Source organism: Apis laboriosa, unplaced genomic scaffold (assembly GCF_014066325.1).
Source record: "Apis laboriosa isolate Shangri-la unplaced genomic scaffold, ASM1406632v1 scaffold21_cov150, whole genome shotgun sequence".
NCBI classification, from domain to species: Eukaryota; Metazoa; Arthropoda; class Insecta; order Hymenoptera; family Apidae; genus Apis; species Apis laboriosa.
The window spans coordinates 1,023,515-1,048,072 of NW_025222365.1; the positions used below are offsets into that span (position 1 = coordinate 1,023,515).

At 42.8% G+C, this 24,558-nt stretch overlaps 1 protein-coding gene across 4 annotated transcripts in view; it reads left to right on the forward strand.

Moving 5' to 3' along the window:
* Positions 1–24,558, forward strand: part of LOC122713032 (dopamine receptor 2) — a 56,862-nt gene that overhangs the window by 21,785 nt on the left and 10,519 nt on the right. For 3 of the 4 annotated variants that reach the window (XR_006346444.1, XR_006346445.1, XM_043933158.1), the window contains exon 3: positions 23,618–23,702. The exons of the other annotated variant lie outside the window; for it this stretch is intronic. Coding sequence is in view for 1 of the 3 variants with exons in the window: in XM_043933158.1 (XP_043789093.1) it covers positions 23,618–23,702 (85 nt within the window). In the remaining 2 variants the exon portion in view is untranslated. The remainder of the gene's footprint in view (positions 1–23,617; positions 23,703–24,558) is intronic. 4 annotated transcript variants of the gene reach the window in all.

The window sequence follows — 24,558 nt, forward strand, 5'->3', positions numbered from 1 at the left end:
TCGTTCCTGCATCGCGAATGGATAATGTTTGGCGACAAAGTTTCAGGAGAAAGCGGAAGGTATGCAAACAACGCGATTTAATTACGCGTTGGCGCGCGCACACGTTCGCGAAAACGATTCGGGCAAATGGTAAAATGAAAACTTCACGGACAGGTGAATGGAATGGATCGGTTCAACGCGAAAGAATTCGCGTCTACCGTTGTCTACCTTTAATTAAATCCTACTTACTATCGCCCGTTAAACTTTAAAGCTGAACGTCCGCCGTCGCAGCTCGCCCTTCGAACTCCACTGAACAAAAGGGATGAGCCTTTGGTCTGGACTATCGATTATCGATATCTTGTCGATAGCTTTTGATATATCGATGACGTTAAAATATCGTTAATGGAAGAGAGAAATGATAGACTGGTATCAATCCTCTGTTCTTTTTTTTCTATTCAAAATTATCATTAACATGTAAAAACATTATACAAACGAACAAACTTCGTTGAGAAATTACGTCCTCATTTACGAACGTATCAAAAAGTATATCCAAATAACTCGGAACGAAGGAGAAATAGAATAATTCGAAAATTACTATTATTAATATTATCGATAACGACATCTATCGATAACTTTTGATATATCTATAACGTTAAAATATCGTTAATGGAACAGAAATGACTGGTATCGATCCTCCATCTTCTTTCAAAATTATCATTACGACACGTAAAAATATACGAACGAACAAGCTTCGTTGAAAAATTACGTCTTACTCTTCGATCATCTCTCTCTATATATATATATATATTAACGATACTCTTAACGATATTACGAACGTATGAAAAAAATAAATAAAAAAGTATATCCAAATAACTCGGAACGAACAAGTGATAGGAATATCGCTCTACTTACTTTTATTAATATTATCGATAACGATATTTGGTTACGAATCAAAGCCATCGAAAGTGAAGGAAAAATACGCGGAATTCCTGGTAAACGTGAAATCGATCCATCGGGCAATGCTTCTCCATCAATCTTTTCTCTTCGTAGTATCCGAGCGTGGAAACGAGACACCCTCGAGGCTGATTTTTCAAAAAGTCGTTTCGACCAGGTATCCCGCGGGTGGGTCCCGCCACACGCTCGTATACGTACGTAATACGGTCCGTGAAAAATGACGACACCGTTCAACGATAAATAACCGTGATATCTGTTGCGAAACGGGAAATAACGGAGAGAACGTAAGTGAAACAGGAAGGCGAGCGAACGAGGAAAAGATATTTGCCGGAAAGAGGTGACCGGTAGCAAAGAGCATGGCGCGAGAAGAGCATTAACTCGATGGATCGTGGAAGGGGGGGGGCGGCGTATTTATCTCAATCCAGACTCGCTTCTTCCCGCGAAAAACCAAGACTCGAGAACATTACGCTATTTTCTACCGTTCGACTCGGTCGGATGATAATAATAATCCTTCGTTCGCAAGAGAATCGAGGAAGAAGAAGAGATTCTTGAATCGATCGTATGTAGTAAGTTGTTCATTCTAAATTTTTCAACGATAAATTTTTATCGTTTCGATCCACGCATTTTTTTTTTCCCCCCCCCGATAAATCGTTCAAATCCCACGACGTTACACTTCGTTACGTTTATAACAAATTATAACGCGCCACGAGAGCGATTTAGAAACGGGGGGGAACTGGCCGGTTATATTCACTGACAAATCAGCGAGGATTTATAGCGGTTCGTGAGCCAGTTGGCGCTTAATAAAGAAAATATTAGACCGCTGTGTCTACCTACGGTTAAGTTACGAGGTACGCGCCATTATTATCTGAACGGGGTCAAATTGTTATCGCGCGTGTCTCTCTCTCTCTCTTTGTGTACGTGTTCTTTCGAGTGTGCACCCCATGCATAATGCGTATTCACCACCGTCCGCCTGTACGCTCATCGATATTCCAACGATCGGTCGTTTCGCTTACGGCAAATATAATTGTCGTGTCACCGAACCGTCTTTCTCCCTCCCTCCCTCTCTCCCCGCTCGACAATCCTATCCAGTATAAAACGAATTCACGAATTCGAAAGAATGGGCGACAACTGGAATTTATCTCCTTTGGAAGGAAGGTGAATAATAGAGAGAGAGAATAGAGGGGGATGGAAAGTGGGAGGCAAGGTCGAAAGAAATCGCGTAGGATGGAAAACGAAGAGCGTCGATAAAATTCTGGTGGAACGAATACGTGTCCCGAGACGCGTTATGGTTGCCAAAAAGGAATAAAATCATAGGGATGATTTACGCGAAGTGGAAAATGTTTGTTTAATTTGTTTTCCTGCAAAGTTTTTGAAAATAATAAATATCTCTAAGATTTTTATATGTATCCGAGAGGGATGGAGATTAAATTAAAATTTATATTGAAAAAATTGATTAGGGGACTAGATTTGTTATGTAAACGAGGGGCACGGTAATCGGTGCAAATACTCCACTTCTTCGGGAGGAGGAGGAGGAGGAGGAGGAGGAAAAAGTCGATGACGCCCAACTCGAGAAATTATTCTCGAAGGCGAAGATAAACGAGAGCAAAATGGATGAGAAGTACTATGCAAATATTCACTGCCGCGCAAATTAACTCGACGCCTAGTTTGAAAAACCTCTGAATATATCTCGTTTCGTTCCTTTCTTTTTTGTACGAACAAAAAAAAAAGAGAATCGAAAACATGTAATTCATATTTGTTGAAAACGAAATTAACGTATTGACAATCGATCTGAATCGAACGACAATCGAAACGAAATATTTCGATCGACTTAAGAATTAATATCCTTCGAGAAGAGGGGAAAAGAATGGTAAAACGATTTCTTGGATATTAATTCGTTCGAAAATTATTACGTTTCGCAAAAAGACAAAAGAAATGTTTCTTTGTCGGGAAAAACGTACGTAGCGGTACGTAGAGCTCTGGTATGACACCGTTTCTCAGACCTCTGAGAAAAGATATTCCGCATTTCCAATGAAATTTCAAAGGTCGCCACGGCATTAATGCAATTTCCCGAGAAAATTTTAGGGTCAACCTCGTTGGTTTCTCGCTCCGCGCGACGGGGACTCGTTCCCAAAATTACTTAATCGAATAAACGACAATGAAGCGGGGGAACAGTCGGAGAAATAACAGGTTTTTCGCTTTCGTCGACAAAGAAGATTGGAAATAAAGCAAACGAAAACGTTTCCTCCAAAGGATATATTCTTTCTTTGTGCGGCTTGAACTTTTTTTCAAACGTCCCCTTGTTTCTTCTCTCCCTCGCTGTAAGCTCCCCTTCTCCTTGAAAACCTCGAAAAAGCTTTGAGTTAAAAGATAGCCGATCTTCTTCTCCATCTTGGATTTACGCGTTTTCGCGTTTTAAAGGGATGGAAAAAAAAAAAAAAGAAATTGTGGAAGGAAAATTTTCGAAAGATCGAAAATCGATCGTCCGGAAAAGATATCGCAGTTTAGAAACCGCCTATCCGTTTAACGTTAATCCCCTTCGATGGAGAGCCAATAGAGTGTCGAAACTATCGGTAGAGCATTATTTATTCAGGATGAGACGGTCATGCAACGATCCGACCATCCTTTAAATTACCATACACGTTGTATACGTGAGAATTTCCAATCGTGCAATATATATTTGCCGGATACGAACTTCGAACGGGGCGCAAGTATCGATTTCGCGTTTCGATTTTTTCTTCTTTTTCTTTTTTTTTCTATTTATCAATCCTCCTACGAAAAGGGGATCTTAGTTTTCTCCTCTTTCGGGACGAACGAACGCCTATATAATTGTAGACGAGCGTATAATAAATTCAGTCACGCGAAGAATTCCGCATTCGAGTCAAGGTTTCGACGTCCGTCCACCATCCGTAGAGATATCGTAAAATTATTGGTTTATTGGCGCGGAAAATTTTCGTATTTGAACTTCTATCCTATCCAAATTATATTGGCGCAAAAACAATTGGCGTAAGAGTATCAGTCGAGATGCCAGAAATTTTCGAAGTTTGCGTTTTCTAAGCAAGAATTACGAAACGTCCCCTTATCCGAACTCGTGCGAACGAACTTTGTCCCACTCCTCCTTCTCCCTTCCCTTAATTTTTGCTCGAACCTTTCGATTATAAATTCAATAAATCGTGCAAATCGTGGAAGGAAAAATGAGAAACGAGACGACGAAACAAAGGTGTTGTTATTCGTATCCCGTTCACACCTCGAGTCGGTCGAGGCAGCCCCTCGCGATGCAAAAATACACCGCATTTCCATCTATTTTGCATGTCTGCGCGTTGCACAATGTGGCCGGCCCGTGTAAATTAACGCATAAGCGAAAATAAGAAGCGTCTGAACATCGCGGTGAAGAGAAGCCGGAATGCAGCGAATATTAAATTACTTTTCTCCTCTATTTCTTTCTCTTTTCGAAAGGAAGAAAAATCATTTCCTCGCGACACGCGTTCTTACATTCCATCTACTCGCCGTTTAAATACGCGATGTCACTGTGAGAACAGTGCGTTTGTCTTCTCTTGCTTTTCTTCTTCGTCGATGAACGACGACTTTCTTCTCGTTTCTCTCTCTCTCTCTCTCTCTCTCTGTGTCCACGTGGAAAAAGAATCAACGACGAAAGTTGGAAAGATTACGTTATTACGTTAGGATGGCGGGCGTTGTTCGAGCACGAAACTCTACGGATCATTGGATTTCTCTTATTACTTTACGTTCATCGCTTTCAAACAAATTCCCCGTGACCGATATCGATTCGTCGAGAAGAAATATTCTTTCGATTATTCTTTGCTTCACGAGGAGAGCTCTTCCCAGTTGAATAATCTTGGAAAAGTTTTTCACGATGGAGGATGACCACGGTAATAAATTTTCCCAACTTCACCGAAAATTTGCCTTCTTGTTTATTACCACTGCTGAAATCTGACTCTGACTTTAATCCTGGATAACAAAAAAAAAAAAAAACACGCGAATGGTACCCGATATTTTTATAAAACTTGCGATTCACACGAGTTTAATACGCTAAATATTGTAGATGATGGTCGTTGTTGAAAAGTGTCGATGAAAATAAATGAATCAAAAAAACAAAAAAAAAAAAAAGAGACGAAGGCAGAAAATAAATACGCGAATTAAAAGAAATGCGTTGAAAAGCTGTTGCACCACAACCACGTCCGTGCTTTTTTTTTTTTTTTAGATTTTTATTTACGCGCGGGACGGCGCACGATAATTCGATGTCCATCACAGGGAGGACAAAGATCAAAGAGATCTCGTCGTCGTCGGTGGAGGATTTCACGGAAGACGGTTCCGTCATCGCGTGCAAGGAAACTTGTTTAAACTTTTAATAACACGTGCAACGCGGGGACAAATGCGGTGGCGGAAAAATATTTCAAAGGAGAGATACACTGGTTATACACGCTCCTTCCCTGCGTACAAAGTGTCGCGTATGTACAAAGGGGAGGGAAGAATAAAGAACTCTTCAAAGGCGATCCTTTTCACCGATACGGTTCACCGGTTTAGAAATTAAACCCCGTTAAGGGATGCCTTCGTCGAGGAAAGAGACGAAGACGCGCTCGAATCTCTCTTCTGGAAGACATCTCGTAACGAAGGAAGAAGTGTAACGAAAGTGGAATTTCGAAATTTTTCTCGGACACGATTTCCTCGATTATCGATTTCGACTCGGCCGAGATGCATGGGGTAAATTGATGCATTGTCCACGGTTGATTGCAAATTAGCCCAGTTCAGTCCCAGTGTGTCCCTGAGTTAAATTATTATTCCAAAGTTGGAAACGTTGGTAAGAGGGAGGCATCTTGTTCATCTCCGAAAACCGATGAATAAACTCGCCCGAGGCGAGTTTATAATGGGGGACGTTAATAGGAACAAGGAAAGAGAATCTTCTATTCGGATGTTTAAACGATTTACCGATTCCCGGTTTTAGTTTTGGTTAGTTTTTGACATTGAACATTCGGTCGAGATTAAATTGTTTCACGTAAAAATGGGGGGGAAAATCTTTGTCCGTTCGTCGAGTCTTTGGCTCTTTTTTGTTTTTGTCACTCTTGAAATATTTACAAACGTGATATATTTAGAATCAACAATTAATAAATAACAATTTTGTAAATTTTGCGAATACGAATAGAATACGAATGGATCTCGCACGTGAGCAATCTTTCTATTCGACCTTGTTTAAATTTCAGTGTCATTTCCTTTTTTTTTTTTTTTTTTTACCATACAATATTCAAATCTTACTTCTCTATTATTCTATTATAAAGAAATATTTCCAGAGATGGGCGAGATTACAAATTCAAAATGTGAAAAAAAAAAAAATTACTAAAATTCCAGGGGTTGATTTTATTCTCCGCATGTACAACCCATTATATCCGTCCCTCTCCACCTACAAACTTGAAATCAGGATTTTCGTGTTAGCCGAGTTTCCTCGTAAGATATATATATGTATGTATGTGTGCAGACAGACTTCCGTAACCGAATACAGATATCTCTTTTAAACAAACGAGCCACAATTATTCAAATGTGCACGGATCCACGTCAAACGTTCAACGAGGGGGATCCTCGACAGGAATGATTTCGGTTGGGAGCGAAAATTTACCAGATTCTCCGCCGATTAAGAATAATAATTCTTATCGGTTTAAGCGGTTTCTCCTGTAAATTTCTCTGTGTATACTTGTTTTTCCTTGATTCGCCGCATTTCGAGAGGAGAGGGGATAGTTGTAAATAAGCTTCGCTCAACTCAACTCACTTTCGAGAGATGAACAACGCCAGCTTTATCCACCTTCTCAGCTTTCAAGAGAATTTCGACCAATGGCAGTTACGTTAGATGCGTCGAGGATCGCCTTTCAAACGAGGATCCGCCCCGGATGATAATAATCCGTCTACCCGTTAACTCCGACGTGCTTATCCGACGCGATGTACGGGATCTAGATGTGATTAGATGACGTTTGAAGGCTGGATTTTTCCCCTCTCCCCCTCCCAACTTTTTGCAATCGATCGAGGAAAGTAACGAGGAGGAAGGTAATTGTCGATGAAATCTCGGGATAAAGGGAATCTCGGTCGATAGACAAAAAGAAGAAAAAAAAAAAAAAAAAAATTATTGGATTCGTCGTTGCGCCTCCAAGATTAGGGGAATTAGAAATATCTATAATAATCCTCGTGGATTAATCCTCGTGGAGATCGTGGCACGGAACGAAGAAACTAGCCAAAGGGAGCTCGCTAGCTTAGAATCACTCGACAGGGAATTAAATATCGTGCTTCCCTTATTTCACCCGCTAAATCGTATTACGGAATGAAAACCGATAAAAATACACCAGAATGGATTTTAATTAAACGAAAGCGTAGATTTTTTTTTTTTATCCCCTCCTCCATCCAACCATCCCTCGAGCTTCTTAATTGGCTCGATTAATTTATTTCGAATATCGAACCAACCAACCCCTTCCCCTAACCGTTGCAACAAGACTTAGCAGGTATCGATTTCTCTCTCTCTCTCTCTTTCTCTCGTTTTAACGCGCATCAAAAGGTCTATTACTATATCCTTCGACCAATTCGTACTTCTTCTCCTTTTTGAGGGAAGAGCAAAAAAGGGGGGAGGAGAAGAGCGGTGGAGGAAGAATTTCAATCGAGGTTGGACGGATGGTTTCGCGGTAAGAAACCACGACAAGGGCGTAATTTTCGAACGCGTGGATGGGATAGGGGAGAAAAATATACCCCCGCTGAATTCTGGATCGACTTTAAACTTGGCGAAGAGGAAGGAGAGAGAGAGACAAAGAGAGAGAGAGAGAGACAGAGAGAGAGAGAGAGAGATTCATCGGGGAACCCTTGTTGCGGAAGACAGAAGAAACGAGGATAAGACTTCTTGAATTACGCGGGAACACGTATATAAAACGGCTTCTGTTCGCGATACAGAGATACTGAGAAGGGGGCAGAGCGAAACAGAGCGGGGGGGGAGAGGCGCGTAAACGGTGTTTCTTTTCTTTCTTTTTTTTCCACGATTGATGTGGAGGGAGGGAGAATTGGAGATCCAAGGTTGCGGATGGACAAAACGAGGGGAGAGGGGGAGGCCTCTTTAGCAAATTACTTTTATTCATTCCCGCGAAATGAGTTTCGAAGCCGCAGAGATAGAGAGAGAGAGAAATTTCTTCCTCTCGTTCCAAGATGTCGAGGAAAAATTCCCCGCCTTAAACGCTTAATGGCGGCTTTGCGAATCCAGGATCCCGCCAAGGGTTCGTTTTTTTTCGTCGGAAAGCGAGAGAAATCGGTATATATACACCGATAAATGACACCACTCCGGGTATTAACATTCTATTTGTCGCTCGACAAATTTCAACCCTTTAAGAGGGTTTCGTTATCGGGAAAATGCTTTTTTTAAAAGCGTGGCGACTCAATTTTAGATCCCCTCCTCGAATTAGGTTGGTGGTAGTAGGTCAGAGTGTCGAATAGCGCAAAATTTTACGGAAGATCGATTCAAGTCGAACGTTTTTTCTTTTTTTTTTCAGATTTGATAATGAAAATATCTCGTCGTACGTATAAAGAATCTGTTGAAACAGTTGAAATAATTGTCTTCTGTATTCTACATTCTACTTATTATTCTAACAAATATTTGGAAATTTCCCTTCCTTTTTCTTTTTTCCCAATTTTTCTACCATCAGAAGAATAATTTATCCTCGGTAGGAGGTAGTAGTACGAGGGAATCGTTCAAATCTCAATTACACGTCGAAGAGAAATCCCGCGGGTGACACGCGCTGATAGATCGCGCGTCTCGCATTACGAATCAACCGCCAAGAGTTCTCGTACATAATGCATTCGTCCTGGAGCAAGCGGGTCGTGTCGGTAGACGTTTTAATGAGCCACCCCGATATCGGTAGAACGAACCGAGAACTTTCCCAAGGCGTAGACGATTTTTCGACGTCGGTGAACAAACGGCGAATTCGAAACGAGCAAACTTCAACCTAACCTTTAATTTTATATATATACGAAGCAAAGGTTGGTCGACGTCACATTGAAGCGAGAAACGCGTGGAAAATTAATACATGGCGCGAGTAATTTGCGTTACGTAAGGGACGTTGTGTAAATGGGGCGATACACATAGGTGTGTAACTTGTCCTGCCGAGTCCACTTATTACGCCCTCCCTGGCGACAAAATGGACGCGTACATACGCGGTTCGCATTCAGAAAGAGCGGCGCGGGATTGTACATTATAACCGCGAAACTTGGCCCAAATTGAATAATCCCGAGAGAATAGGGGGGCGTCGTGAATAGAGGTTTCATTATCGCGAAACAAAACGGGAGGATGAAAGGTGAAGATTAGGATGAAAAATCGACGGCTATCGATGTAACAAAATTTACACGGCGAGAGGAATCGATCCGCGAAAATCGAACGAGAACCGCTTTTGTCCGAAACCGTGCCGCGATAATCTGCCGCTTAACGCATAAATCGCGTGTTCCGGAACGAGGATCGTTAAGTTTTCCGCGGAGGGGGTGGAAGAAAGAAAAGGAGAGGGAAGAGAGAGAGAGAGAGAGAGAAAGAGAAACCATCGACCAATTCCACGTATCTGGCAATCGCACGTGTCACTACTATCACGTACCCCTTGCTCGTTTGGGTAAATGCAAAATCGATAGTCTCGATAGAATATATTCGCTTTCTTCGCACGGTCGTGTGCAGGATAGAGTCTCTCGCTTCTTCTCTCTGAGCTCTGAGAACCGAATGACAGCCTTCTCGATGTGACCGGTGGCGAATGGTTATTAATATATCCCCACCGATCGATCGATCGATCGATCGATCCTTGGCTCCAAAGTAGTCGCGGGGCCGAGTTGAAAGGGCAGGCCGTTTTAAAAAAAGGGACGGCAACTTGCCCGGAGCCTTTTTAATCATAATAGATAGAAAAGGTGAAAAGCTGAATCTCGAATGAAACGGCCGATCTCCTCCTCCGTAAATAATTTCCTCCGACTCGTCCCCCTCCTATTCGTATTTCGTATTTCTCTGCCGCCTCCCCGTGACCCACCGCCCCTCCCTCGCTCCACTCGACCATTTCTCCCCCCGACCTTCCCCTTTCCTCTTCCCTCCAAGGATCGTTGTTAAACCGGTTTACATAATCGCGGCAAACACGATTAGAGGGAACACGGTGGGTGGCGCACGAGCGATCATCGGGGCGATCAATAGCGAAATCATGAATGGTCGTTGGTTCCCGTTGGGGAGAGGAGCAAGGATCGGGATGGGATCGGTAAACCGGTCGCGACTGCGATCAACGATAATTAGAGCAAACGGTTACTTCGAATCCATTAGCGGCCGTACGCAGATATTACACGTTGGATTTACCGGTGAATGTCGCCCGCTCATTGATCCTAATGTGACGCCTAATGGCGGGGGATCGAATGCGATACATATATTCGGCTTAATAATATCGGTTAAATCAATTCCGGATCGGACGTATCGTTTTCGTTTCGATCTCGATTTCGATCGATCGATGGATACTCGAATTCGAGGAGGAGGAGAAGATTCAACAACGAAAAAGCAGTTTACAACTAGCTATCCAGGCAAGTGCATACCATTTCCCAATAATTGGATTGTATTTCAGAAATAGCTGGTGTCCTCTCTTTCTTGTCACCTCTCTCTCTTTCTCATCCGGGCTAATTTCAAGGCTTTTCTTTGGAGAAAAACTTTCCTCGCTCCTTTCTTGCTTCCCCCTCTCCCTTCTTCTTCTTTCTTTTGTCTTTTTTATTTTTTCACCCTCTTGACGGGGAAACGAAAACAGAGAGTACTTTTCCAAAGTACATACGGATTGATTAATAAGATCGAGGAATCGCGGCGATCGTACGGTCGACTCGGGGAGGAAGACTCCCCGAAGAGCGGATAATCGAAGATCGTCCGGAAGTTTCGCGGACTATCGAGAGTTTCCATCCAGCTTTCGAGTTGATTATTATACCAGACGGAGAACTACGAAGTTCCCGTTCTACGGGAGTTAATCGCATCTTTCCAGCAATCGAGCATCGATTTTCGAGGATTCAAAACCTCGAAATCTCCGATTTAATTAACTCCAAACCCGAGATCACGAGATTCTCGAGTCTGAATCCACTTCTCGGTTTGGGAACGGGAAACGACCCGCCATCCCTACTTCCCACCTTACTTGACGATATTAGAAATGTTAACGATACGTCGAGGGAAGAGATGAAACAGAACACTTCTAGAACAAATGGAAGAGATGAAAATTAGATTGCGATCGGATCACGAGAATGTTACAACGTTTAACTATCTTCTTCCTTTAACTCTCTTTTCCAATTTATCGATGATACACCGATGTTTATTATTTTTATAATTGTGACACAAATAAATTCTTTCGAATCGACAAGAATCGAAGTGGACGCGATATTTTAATTATCGCGTGAACTTTATCGCGTTTTTCGAATCTGGGATCGACGTGGACACAAGAAAGAAGACAAGAAAGGCCGACACAAGGGTTGAAGGTTTCGGTCCATCGCGCGAAAGGCGAGCAGAGATTAATTCTGCGAGAGAAGTTGCAGCGCAAGCAGCGAATATATCCACGCGCGGAGGAAATCTGGAAAAATTTTTCATCCGTGTTCCGCTTCGCGTCCCTCTCCAAAAGGACGGAGGATGAAAATGTAGTTTTCAAGATGAATAATTCACCAGTAACACCCCTTCCCTTCCCTCCCTTCGTATCCGTATACGCGCATCGTGGACACCGGAGCGAGAAGAAATTGCGAGAGCAACTGCCGGATTAAATCGTCACCGCGGTGACGCGGTCTTTGCAATCGTCTCGATTTTCGCAAAAGAGAAGAGGAAAAGAAGAAAAAGGAAAAAAATATAATCGAGTGAAGTTTGGATCTCTGAAACTTTGATCAGTTGACGGATCGAGTAGATGGCACGATGTAGACCAAACACGTCTTCCAAGAACAATTTCTGGAGAATCTTCCATTAGTTGCCTTATGCCCGTTGCCTGCCTGCAACATCTCTCGTGACATGGTACCATGGACCGGAGGGCCAAAGTTTGATAACTTGCATGTTAGACGTGGCAGCGAGCGGAAACGGAATACGTATTATTATCTTTCGAAAGTTGGCGAGGTTGGATTCGAAACTAGGTGTAAACGTTGCTAAATTTTTGAAAGGGTCGTCGACGCTAGATGGCCTTCGTCTACGATTGGAGCGAAGGGAACGATTATGATTACGATTATCGGATAATCGAGGGGTTCGTTATTGCAGAGAGTATGAATATTAATTTCACCAGAGATAATAAGTGATTCGTAGAGAGAAATCGAGGATGCCTTCTGATATAGTATATTTCTAATTTTCCAGATGTTTATTCGAGATATCGTGGAGAAAACGAGCGGATGGGAATACTATCGAGAGATTTGAAACCGTATGAATTTGATATTTAACAAAATACCGGTTGCATTTAACGCGATTCACGCTCCGGTATATATATATAGAAGACGGTAATTTAGAGCAGAATTCAACGTATTCCGTGGCTTCCGCACGTTGCTGCAAATTAAATAAATCCACCTCGCGTCCGATTCTACAGAAATTTTCACCTTTAATACGACCGGGTTCTCTCTCGGTACGAGCGCTTTTGTTCCTCGTGGACAACACGCCTCGTTTGCGCAACTTCGATATACGTGTACAGGCTGCCTGCACCGCCCTCGTTCGCAAAATGCCATCGCGATCAACGTCGATATCAAGCTGTGATTTTAATTTGTGATATTCGATAAGGGAACGCGATAAGAACACGTTACACCGTTCGTACGATTATCGTGGAATATGTAATTGCTCACCCGTTCGAAACGATCGTAGGATGGAGACCGAAACAAATGCGAAATCAATTTTAGGATTCGTTTCCCGTACAATTTCATTCGTTAAATTTTCCTCTGTTCCACGACGGGACCGTTCATCACGGCCGAGAGGAAGGGACGATAATTGTTCGACGTGCAACAAATCATCTCTTAAAAGTTCGGTGGATCGTCGAATTGGAATTCGGATCGTTCGTGGAGTTGCAATTTTGATGCTCCGGGTCCGTGGTGATGAGGAAGGATGGAAGAATAGGTTCGCAAATTCTCCGAGTGAATTACGGTTGAAAGTCGAGCGTTAAAGTAAATTACGACTCGGCCGCGTCGCAAATGATCCAGGAAGAGGCGAGAAAAGAATGGAGAAACGTGGCGTGGCGTGGAATGGGAGGGGAAAAGATCGGTTTTCCGTTAACGACCTCTTCGTTATCGCGCGAGAAGTCAAATTTGCATTTTCAAACTCCGACATCTCGACTCCGTTCAGGCACAATTTTTTTGCTCTCCTTCTTTTATCCTCCACGGAAAGAGAATGAAATTCATCCCTTGAAGAATAACCGTATTAAACATTCATCGTCGACCAGTCTTCGCGAATAAGCATCGATATCCTTGCGATACGTCCTCTTCGATATTCCGATTCAAAGAAAAGTTTAACAGGAAAATAAGAATTATGCTATAGAACATATTGTAAAACAGAGTCAAGTAATAATTTCTTACACTCTATTATGAAAGTTTCTGAAGATTTGTGCTAATATCGCCTTCTGTTTCGAAACAATTCTAATTCTATCTCTGTCCAATTGCAAACTATTTTTTTTTTTTTTATTGAAAAACAGCAACGAAAGTTTAACTCAACGAGAGAAATTTGCAAATTGGAAATAAATCGAGTACGAAGAAGAAAGTTCTTTCAGATATTCTATGCGAGCAAATAAAAGTATCGAAAAGTATCCGAGGCTGGAGAGGTGGTCCCATTTCGTTCGCTTGGCCGATTCTACGACTTCTACACGAACCAACTTATTCCATTTCGAGGCATTCAACCCTAGGGATATTTTCATTCGTCATTGACCGTAGCTAGAAACTAGAGCGTGTCGCAAATTCGCCAGAGAGAGAGATACGGTCACCGGTCACCAAGGGCTTGCCTCGACGTCGAGACATCGAGTTTGGCGCCACGGCGTCTCCGCATCTCGAAACGGTGGTGAGAGAAAGCCACGCACGCCGCCGTGTCTCGATTCGTACCCGATCCTGCGACTCCCCGCCAAGCGGGAGAGAACCTATAAATTGCTCTACCCACGCCAACTAGATTTCTACTCTACCAACTCGTTTCTCTTCCCTTCCTTCCTTCCTTCTTCTTTCCTGCGGATTCGTCCGCATTCGACGTACGCATTGTCGACTTGGCGCGTCCATTTACCACGTGTTGCCATCATTGACGTCACGTGCTGACGTTGCCGGCCACGATGCAGTAACTGCAGTTACGACATTGATGGATTAGACGCCACAACGGCTCCCTCCCCTCCCCTTTCGTCCAGACTTCCTTCCACCTCTTCGATAATTATGACTATCGAGCATCATCGATCAGCGATGGAAATATAATTTTAACGTTATTATTTGCCGATACCATAAAAATGAACAAAGAGAGAGAGAGAGAGAGCCGATGAGAAGAGGATATTTTATAAAATAAAAAAAAAAAAACTTCGATGACGTCAAACCAACAGCTTGATTATTTTCATAGCGATGATGAAATAACGAGGTTACCAGCGAGGTTCCCTAGAGATCGGACCTAAAACCTGGATGGAGAGACAGTACTCCTTCCAACCTTTTTTCTCCCGTTGATCGTCTATCGCGACCAACTTGAGCACCAGGTGCTCCACTTACTTGCTACATTTGCTGAAAAACACACACATAGTGAGCTGTATACTATCGATCACTGTATTACTTCCTCGACTTATCGCTTATCCATCATTTTCCCAATCATCCGATACTATTACTTCATTTCATCCAAGTAAAACCGTAAACACGACGATTACTCTTACCTTCTCGCAACCTCCTTTCATCTCCATCCTCTTCGCGTATCGAGAGCGTTGACTACCAATCGTTGACTGGTGTTTTTTTTAACACCAGTGTTTCGTTCAGTAGCAGAGGCGTTATATAATATGAGAGAAACTTTTAAATCTCGTGGAATCTCTGGGCGAAAATCGGCCGATTCCGTGTTCGAATTCGTTGGAGGGGGAGAGACAACCGTTCGTTGTTGTAGAACGGCCATCGATTTCCGGCCCGTCGTGTCGCGCACGATTGGCCGTGCCGGCAGAAATGGCATTCGGCCCACGTTTCGCTGTCATTAGAACGTAAACTCCGATAGCTCATTTACGAGGGGCGCGGAATCCCAATCAGGGGAGAATCTTCCGCTTGTTCGAACCCTTCCATTCACGCCCTTCCATCCGACGACAACAACGGCCGGAAATCACGCTCGGTTCCGGTTTCGTTAGCGGCCAAAGGCCTCCACCAAGCTTTTCAACCATCGACGGAACACTTGGACGCTTCGGGGAGCCTCCAAAGTGAGATGGAAATTCTCCGTGGATCTATCAATCTTGCCCTACCGGTGGGAATAATCGAAATTTTGATGGAGCGGTTCCCAACCTGAGAGTATCGAGGCCTGTTAACTCGTCCATTGTGATTATCAATGTTGATTAATTTTTTTTAAAAGAAACAAAGTAAAGCAGTTTCTTTTGATTTGAAAATCAAATATCAAAATAAAAATAATGCAATGTTTATAAATTAATTCGATAAACGAATTGAGAATCGTTGTCGAGTTGTACGTCCGATGCACAGATGACACGAGGTGTCAGTGACCAGTGATGAAATTCAGACAAAATAGAATGGAGCGATCGAAGAGGTAAATTGGTCCTTTCGGGGAGCAATCTCGAATATGGAGCGAGTTGTTCCGTACCGTATTGCCAATTTGGTGGAAGCATTCTTGGTTGATTAAACGATAGCTTGGTTTGCGTGGAATAATCGTGGCAAGTTAAAGAGGAACGAGAGACGAAAGAGGAAAGCGCAGAGCGTAACATTAATCAGCATTTTCTGGAAAGAGAAACAAGGGTTTAACCGAAAAGACGTCTCGTCTCTTCTATCCTAAATCCCTACCTTTCTGACCAACGCAGGGCGTAAGCCGAGTCGTTGATAAATCTTCTTCCACCTTAACTCTCCGACCCGACAACGTTTTATTGGCCGAGCGTTTGTCGGCCGCGCAACAGAAAAGCTGCAACAACAACAAATTGCCAACGGTTTTAATAGTTTTAATAGGTTTTTATTCAGTCTGGAAAACTTGTCTGAAAAGTACTTTTCACTTCATCTTTTTATTCTTCTTCTTCCTCCTTTCTTCTTCCTTAACCGAAGAATGGAATTTGAAATTCGCAGAACGTGACACAGTGACGAGATATGCCCAAGTTTCCTCCATCTTGGACGATGGAGAGAGAGAGAGAGAGATAAAGAAAAGATTAATGGGAAGAGGAGAGACTGTATATCATCAGATGGAATAATTTACCCTATCCGCGATATAATGTCAATATTCGATTCGATTCGATTTCACTTGACAAACGTTGATTCGTTATATAAATCGTTATTAAATATTTCCTTTTCCCTTCCCTTTTAAATTCAACAACTCGAATAACGATTAAAACCGTACTTGAATAATGCAAACTGGCGGGGGTTAAGATGAGTTTCCGATATGTTGCCTCCCGATGGTTTATCGATTGAGATATACCCCCCGAATGAATAATACGGAATAATATCGAATCGAATCGTTTTGTATAAATATATTTCTCTGAGAGAGAGCAGGGCGATTAGCTATCAGCCGCGATTTCTTAATCGAAGAATCTCGAATCTCGATGAAAAGTGGAAGAGTTCGAACTAAAGGGTCGATTAGCAAAGTTTCTGGGTTTTGAATTTGCATTTTGTAAACGTTCGACACGTGTTCTTGGGATGTCGATGATGGGCCGATAATTTAAGAATTTAAGAATCCATTTCGCATTAAAAAAGCCATCAATTTTTGTAAATATCGTATTTTGTAATTAATCTTGATTTAAAAATTGACACGAGACTTTCTCTCTAATGTCCAAGATCGATGCTTCCCATTTATAATAATAATATAATCTCCATTATTTTTTTCAAACGTTTGCAAAAAAATACGAGTGTCGTCGCGACAGAATGGAATCACGCGAGATCTCGTGTACATGTTTCCTTTAACAAAATCGATACGATACTTGCCCTTATCATACCTTTTTTATATATTATCGTACGTATCCGCAAGAATTTCTCGGACGGATTCAAGTGTCATCGTCGAGAAATCGCGACGAGTTCCTTAACGACTTCCCCCTCCCGTTTGCAATACATTTACGATATTCAAACCATTCAAACCAGCTTAGCCTTCCTATCCGTAACCACCTCTTCTCGCGTTAAATTAACATGTTCGCCAGGCAAAACTTAACGAGTAGCCTCTCAAAATACAAATACGAAGAGGGGAAAAAAAAAAAAAAAAAAAAAAAAATCCCCGCACAATTTGATCGTATATAAAATATCCATCCATGATCCATCATTATCATTTCCCCAGGCAAAATAATCTCGATGTTATTGGCCTCTCGAACACGACGATTTATCTCGAAACTCTCGACATCTCTCGTCATTTTCAATCTTACTTACAAACTTGGACCATTGTTACGATCCCGGTTCCGGCTTTCCCTTCCCCGCACACAAAGAAAGAAATCTCCAATCCCGAGGAGCGAAATATCTGAGAACACGAGAGACACACGAGAGAGGTTGGAAATTCGAGGCGATCGCTGCACACGATTCAACCCCTCTTCTCCCTCCCCCTTTTCACTCCTATCCACCTTTCTTTGCCGTGTTTGTCGAAACGAACGAATTCCCGCCGTGAGACGCGATTCAAAGCATCCTCTCGAGGGTCCATCCATCCGTCGTCGCATGCGACCAACGATCCGAAAGTCGATGCGCCGCATCTGCATTTCAATATGTCGTTGTGAGAAGGGTGAAAAGAAACACGCGTATGCGAACAAGAAGCGAAATGGCGCGAGAGGATTGTTGGAAGGCGGACACGGGCGGAATACAAAGTTATTCGATCCAAACTCGTCTCGCTCGACCCTTAACGATATTTTCACGGGCGAGATGAATTTTCATGGCGGGAGTGGCGGTAATGGCGATATAAAGAAGCCGCGATTGGAAATTGCATTTCCCTCGAGTCCCTCGTTTGCGACAATTCAATTAACGAGTAAATAAATTATATCCAGGAATTCGGTCCAATTCTTCGCGATTGCTGTTCGCCGACGGTCAATCGAGAAACTTTTTCTTCGAACATCGATGTTTTCACCGATCTTTAAAAAAATTTATGAAACAGGCGTTCAAGGGACGACAGCGGACCTTTACACGTATATATGTAACAATTAAGCTTTGGAGTCAATAGAGTCGAAACGAGATGAAACAGATGCACATGTATCATTTATGGTAGGGATTTAATTGTTATGCAATCGATAAATTGCTTTTACGACGGGGAACTGGTTTATTATTATATCGTCGCCTAGTTACGAACAATAGGAATCGAAGCGTTAAATGGGAAATAAGCAGACATCGAATATTGTGCAACGAATAAAATTCGCGCGAATCGCGTGAGATATAAATTTATATATATAAACAAATCGTGACGTACGATTTAAGCGAGCGTTTATAGGAAAATTAAAACACCATCGAAATCGAGAATTATACATACATATATATATTCTTCTTTTCACCGAGGCAACGTACACCGAGTTTTCCAGAGCAAAACAACGATAAATCGGGGATCGAAATTTCATTGCGTTTCCCTTCGAGAACGAGTTTTCCTTTTGGATGGATGGTAAATAAAATTCGCGCGAATCGCGTGAGATATAAATTAATATATATAAACAAATCGTGACGTACGATTTAAGGGAGCGTTTATAGGAAAATTAAAACACCATCGAAATCGAGAATTATACATACATATATATATATTCTTCTTTTCACCGAGGCAACGTACACCGAGTTTTCCAGAGCAAAACAACGATAAATCGGGGATCGAAACGAAATTTCATTGCGTTTCCCTTCGAGAACGAGTTTTCCTTTTGGATGGATGGTGGGATCATTGGTGGACGAGGTAACGCGATCACGCGAATGCATAATCCATCCCTCCGAACAAGGAATAAAAAAGGGAATAGAAAAGTAAACCAGAATCGGATACGAAATTCTATCTCCTCGTAATCGAGTGGATGCGCGATCTTGCCAGATATTCGAGACAAATCGAGTTAATCGGAAGGGATGAAAAGAAAAGAAAAAAATAGATAGCGCGAAAAAGAAAACAAAAAGAGATAAAACGAGCGCGAAAAAAGTAGTGGGGATAAATAGGCGAGGATAGAGGCCAATGGTGATATAACGGGCGGCTAACGAGGTTTATTAAGCTGAACGAAATTGCGGCCGCCTGAAAACGGGTTGCGGGGTTGCTCGGCGGCAACAGTTTAGAGGATCGTAAATTCGAGTGTTTCGAAATAATAAGGGTCAGCAATTACCCATTACACAGCAAGGTGCATTAACGATGCCTCTATGAATGGTTGACGTTGATTAAAAAAAAGGAAAAGAAAAAAAAAAAAGAAAAAGAAAAAGAAAACGATTACGATGATAATTTTGAAAATCTAAAATTGTAGAAAGGAAGTACGGTAATTGATGTATCATCTTTTCTTAAATGTGAATCGTATCGTTAGACTCGTGTAGTTTCATGCTTTTTGATTTTCGAAGTGTTTCTTTTCTTCAAAGTTTCTTATCGATTAAACAGTGAAATGAGTTGTGGAATCGAAGATAATTCTTAAAAAAAAAAAAAAGAAAAGATTTACTTGAACGATCTACTTTTTTCGCGATTCAGCTTGTGCCTTTGCACAAAACTTCGAGAGCTTTCTTTCAAATTTCATGAAAGAAGAGGAACGAAGATTTAATTGAGAACGAACGATTAATTGGAACAAACGATCCTCGTCTTAATAAAATATGGAAAAAATGAACGAGAATGATATATAATGATTTAATTTCACAGAAAGTTTGTTGCTGGTGGACATACAAATTCGTTTAAAAAACAAAGAAAAGTGTTTGCATCAGTGTCTGATCTTCTCGAGATACTAGAAAAAGTTCAAATATCGTGGAACCTGATCGAACATTATCCTTTTTAAAATCGTCGTGTCAAATCGTTGCTCTCAAAATATTTTCTACCCTTTCTCTTCCCTTACCTTTCTCTTCTCTCCAAATATTTCCATTAACGAATAGAATTACGAATAGAAAATTAGCGACATCCTTCGACAAAGCTCTCGGAATGGAATGGCTATTGCTTTAACGAAACTGAAACCTCGTATTTACGAAGAAGGGATTCTCTAATGGGAGACAGGAATCTTGGAGGAATTCTAGAAAACTCAATCACGCTAAAAACACAAGATGGACGTAAAGATATGGAATTTCGCGGAACGAGAGCGTTGGGTAAAAGAAAAATTCGAGAACGAGAGATATGAAGACATGACATCGACTAAAAATCGACTCGTTCGACACCCTTCTTTTGCCTTCTTCCATATAGATTGCATCTAACCACTCGAATCTAACCACGAGGAATCTCTTTTTACGCGATAGATCGTCTTTGATCCCTTCATCTCTTCGATAACGAAAGAATGATTCGATCGCGAACGAGCCGGCAAACGATTGCTCGGGGATTATTTTTCGAAAGGACGTAAAAGGATGAGGAAGGTGAAATTAAGTATCGATATATCTCTTCCTCGGGAAATTTCTCACTATTTTTTCCTCCCCCTCCCTCGTTCGTTTCGAAGGAATCGAACGTTCGAAAATCGCGCGAGCGAAAAGTCAAAAAATAAATATCGTATCGCGTAAATTTTTGGGATATTCAAATTATTCCGTGTATTTCAAGCGTATTCGTTTATTGAAATGAAATATTTATGACGTTTAACAAATGAACGTCAACAAGCATTGTGCACGTCCGTAACACGAATCAGTTGGTCCGATAGGTTTGGCAAGGAAGTTAACGATACATTTAGCTCGCGCTGCGTTTCGATTCTATCTGTTTGCGATTCTAGAAGCCAATTTATCGTAAAATGATATTCGAATATCGAAATTTTCCATTTCTTTTTTTTTTTTTTCGCAACACTACAAATTTACCTCGAATCGTAATCGAAAGTTAAAAATTGTCCTTCCCTCGTTTCTTCGCGAAGAAGAGAAACTCGGAGGGGTAGAGAGCAATCTCGACGATAACCGATAGAAATCCAACCGAGAATCCGATGATCATGACGAGGAACGCTGGGGCGAAGTGTTGCAAGTGAAGATTGATCTTGTACTCTTCCTCCTCCGCGAACTCGAACATCATAGCCAGCCTACCCTTCTGTATCGCCAACTTGATCATGTGGTCGAAAATACCCATATCCACGTAGTCGTGGATCTTGGCGTTTATGTACTCCAATTTTGGGAATCCTTTCCAAACGGCCAACGCCAGAGGGAAACTGTATATCACGTCCGTGGACATGGTGTACGCGTGCAAAGTGTCGATGTCCTCGCTTCGAGAGGAATTCAACAGGATCATAAGAGCGAACGTGGAATTCCTCCCTTCCATCACGTCCTTGTACAATCCCGCGTACTCGCTCTGATCGAACGTGACGAATTTTTCGTGTATCCTCGAGACGACGTCGCTCCTCTCGTCCAACGTCGCGTCGTCGTCCTTGAACAAACCCTCGAACGCAGTAGTCCCAGCGATCCCGAACGACGAGGAAAGAAGCTCCTCCGTGGTCGTGATCTTCGTGTCGGACGTATTGATCAATTGATCGGCCAAAGCGTCCACGTACACCTCCATGAGAAACAGGCCGAAAACGCTCCACGAGATGTATTGGATCTTCGTGGAGGGTTTGGTGGGCCGATTAGCGATCGACGCTCCGATTATCAGAGCAAATATGTCGAGATAGGCGAGGTCGGGGACGAGGAAGATTTTCAAGAGTACGGCCAATATCAAGGTGCAGCCCAAGGCCGCCCATACGTACGGGTGAAACGGTTGGATCAATCCTTTCAGGGACACGTTGGCCACCTTAGGGATCAACCAGACCACTTTCAACATGTCGTACGAGCTCGAGTAATCTATGTCTTCCTGCGGTTGAAGGAGGACACGACCCACGACCAGATCGGCACCCTCTCGATACAAGATCGTTCTTATCTGCTCCACGTAGGTCGCGTTCTCGGTCCACGTCACTTGTTCCCGCTCCAAGTTCTCGTCTCTCAACACCTCCTCGATCAGCATACCCTCGAAACCCAGCAAACTTTCCGCCGTCTCGTTCGCAACTGTTACCACGTACGGAGGCTCGTCGAAGTAGGCTATTTTCAGAACACACTTGTTCCCTTCGAGCGGGTTAACGTTTAACCTCGCGTCCCAGGATCTCGTTCCGCACTCGTCGAGAACGATCGGAAAGGAGGGGGCGCACGGTTGATCGGTGGGTCGAAAGGTGGTGGCGCCGGCGGCGAGCACGGATTCGCCGACCCTGGCCAAAACGACGACGGTGAAGATCCTTCGGGTCCACATGGAGCGGGCCAAAGCGTCAGCCTCCGCGAGGAATGCGCGCTCGTCCCGAAACGGTTGCGTGAGCACGACGAAGAAGGGGCAGTCGCGAGTGCAAGGATCGATCACGTACAGATCGTCCCGTAGACTCGCGGCGTTCGACGTGAAAACGATGGCGTTCGACGCGAGCTCTCTCGTGTCGAATTCCATTTCACCGGAATACTTCAAGAAGGCGAAACGATTTTGAAGATCCGTCGCGAACGAGAGGACCGCGTGATCGATGTCGTCCAGTATCATGATCGAGGTCCTCGCGGGATCGGTCGCCCGATTCAAGAAGCTCGCGATGCAAGGTGCAGATCTCGAAAATTCTTCTCGCTCCCTCTCAGCGCTCGTTACGCCTTCGACGATGAATCCTCGATCGCCCCCCCATTTGCTCCTCCCCTTTCCGTAGTTCGTTTCCATCCTTCTATCTTCGCTATCGTCGAACGATACGACGACAGCCGAGCACAAAGAAGCGAGGAGAAGAGGGTAGAATCGAAGGAGCGGCATGTTCCTACGGACAAAGGACAAAGGCGAGACTGATGCTCTTTGCGAGGCGATTCACTGGACAGGCGAGGATAATCGTGGTTCTCGATGCTCTTTGTCAGATGTTATCGTGTATCGTTGAAACAATCGTGAACTTGTTATCACGTCAACCTCACGAGCCTCGATAACGAAAACCTCGATCGATTCCTTTCGCGTGAAATTTCATCCCTGGAATTTCGTATCATCAATGGACGGGGAAATGCACGCCGCAGCGGCTGAGATCGCAAATCCCCGGACCCTTGGAACATTATTTTTCGAGAACGAAATTCCTCTGTTTGCGTAGCGGTCGCATGTCACGGTTACGTTGCAATAGAACCTATGCAAATACTTGCGGCCAGGTTGATATTTAAAACAACATTCCGGTCATGCGATCTTGACGTTAAAAATGGCCAACGTGACGTGACCAACATTCGAGGCCGCGAGCATCATCGGCCACGAAGCAATTTCCTTGGAAGAGTAGATAAGAATATTTTAGATTTTTCGGAAATTAAGCTTTTCCCTTATCTCCTCTTTCGTAGGTAGCAATATTCGAGAAGAATATTCTTTTTGCAAAGGATTCGCAAACACTTTTTCTTTCGAATAAATGATTTTCGACGGCTAAGCTCCGCCGAGGCTTGGAACTTTCTCAAAATATTATTCAGAAAGAAACATAACGTTTGAGACACGTTTCTTCTTCCTTTGCAGAGCGTTCGTGAGGATCCTGTGCGCCTGCTGCCCCGGACGAGTAAGGCGGCGGTATCAACCTGCATTCAGATGTAAACCAAGTCAAGTGAGTATGAAATATTCATACTTTCCCGTGGCGCAAATTGCGCCACGTGCACGATTCGCGCGTAGTAAATAAACACTCGCCGGTTGCAACGACCGACCAGTCTCTTGTTCCGATGCTTTTCCACCATTTTGAAAATTTGAACCTTCGTGGAACAATAATGCCTTGCCTATCCAAGGGTTTGTACCACAAAATTTCCAACATTCGTTCTTCCTCGAATGATGCGATGCGGCCAGTCTCTTCTCATTTGTATTCGAACTCGATTGGAACCGCTCTCGTGAGCTACAAAAATTCGATTATATCGGTATGTGTACGATCGCTTCTTCGTAATCGGGAAGAACAAGGGTTCAAGAATTCGATCTCATAAGTTGAGAAGAAGTTGTAATTTGTAATTTACATCGTGGATAGAATCTCCGACGAAAAGAACGTGGAATAAGCTTTTTTTCTTTCAAGAGTTTTCTTTCAGTGTATCAAGATCCTAATCCTTTTCCACGAGAGGAAAAACCTTATCGTCTCCGATCTGCTATTACCTTAGATAAAAATATCCGACTCTCTCTCTCTTTCATCCATTCTATCCATTAAGTCAGGTGAACCGACCTCGAAGATCCCAAGATTCTAACGTCAAAGAGAGAGAGAGACTTTTCGTCGAGAATTCGATGCCGATTAATTTTCGACGAGCGCTTAAATTTCAGATTGTCTCGTTTATCATCAATCATTCAAACGTTCGTGAAACGTTTCGTGATTTTCCTCTTGTGAAAATGGAGGGCGATTCGTGCAAATTTGATCAGAGTTCACGAATAAAAAAATAGACTTTCGTAAGATTTTCATAAACGAACGTCCGAAAGAATGGAGCAACAGG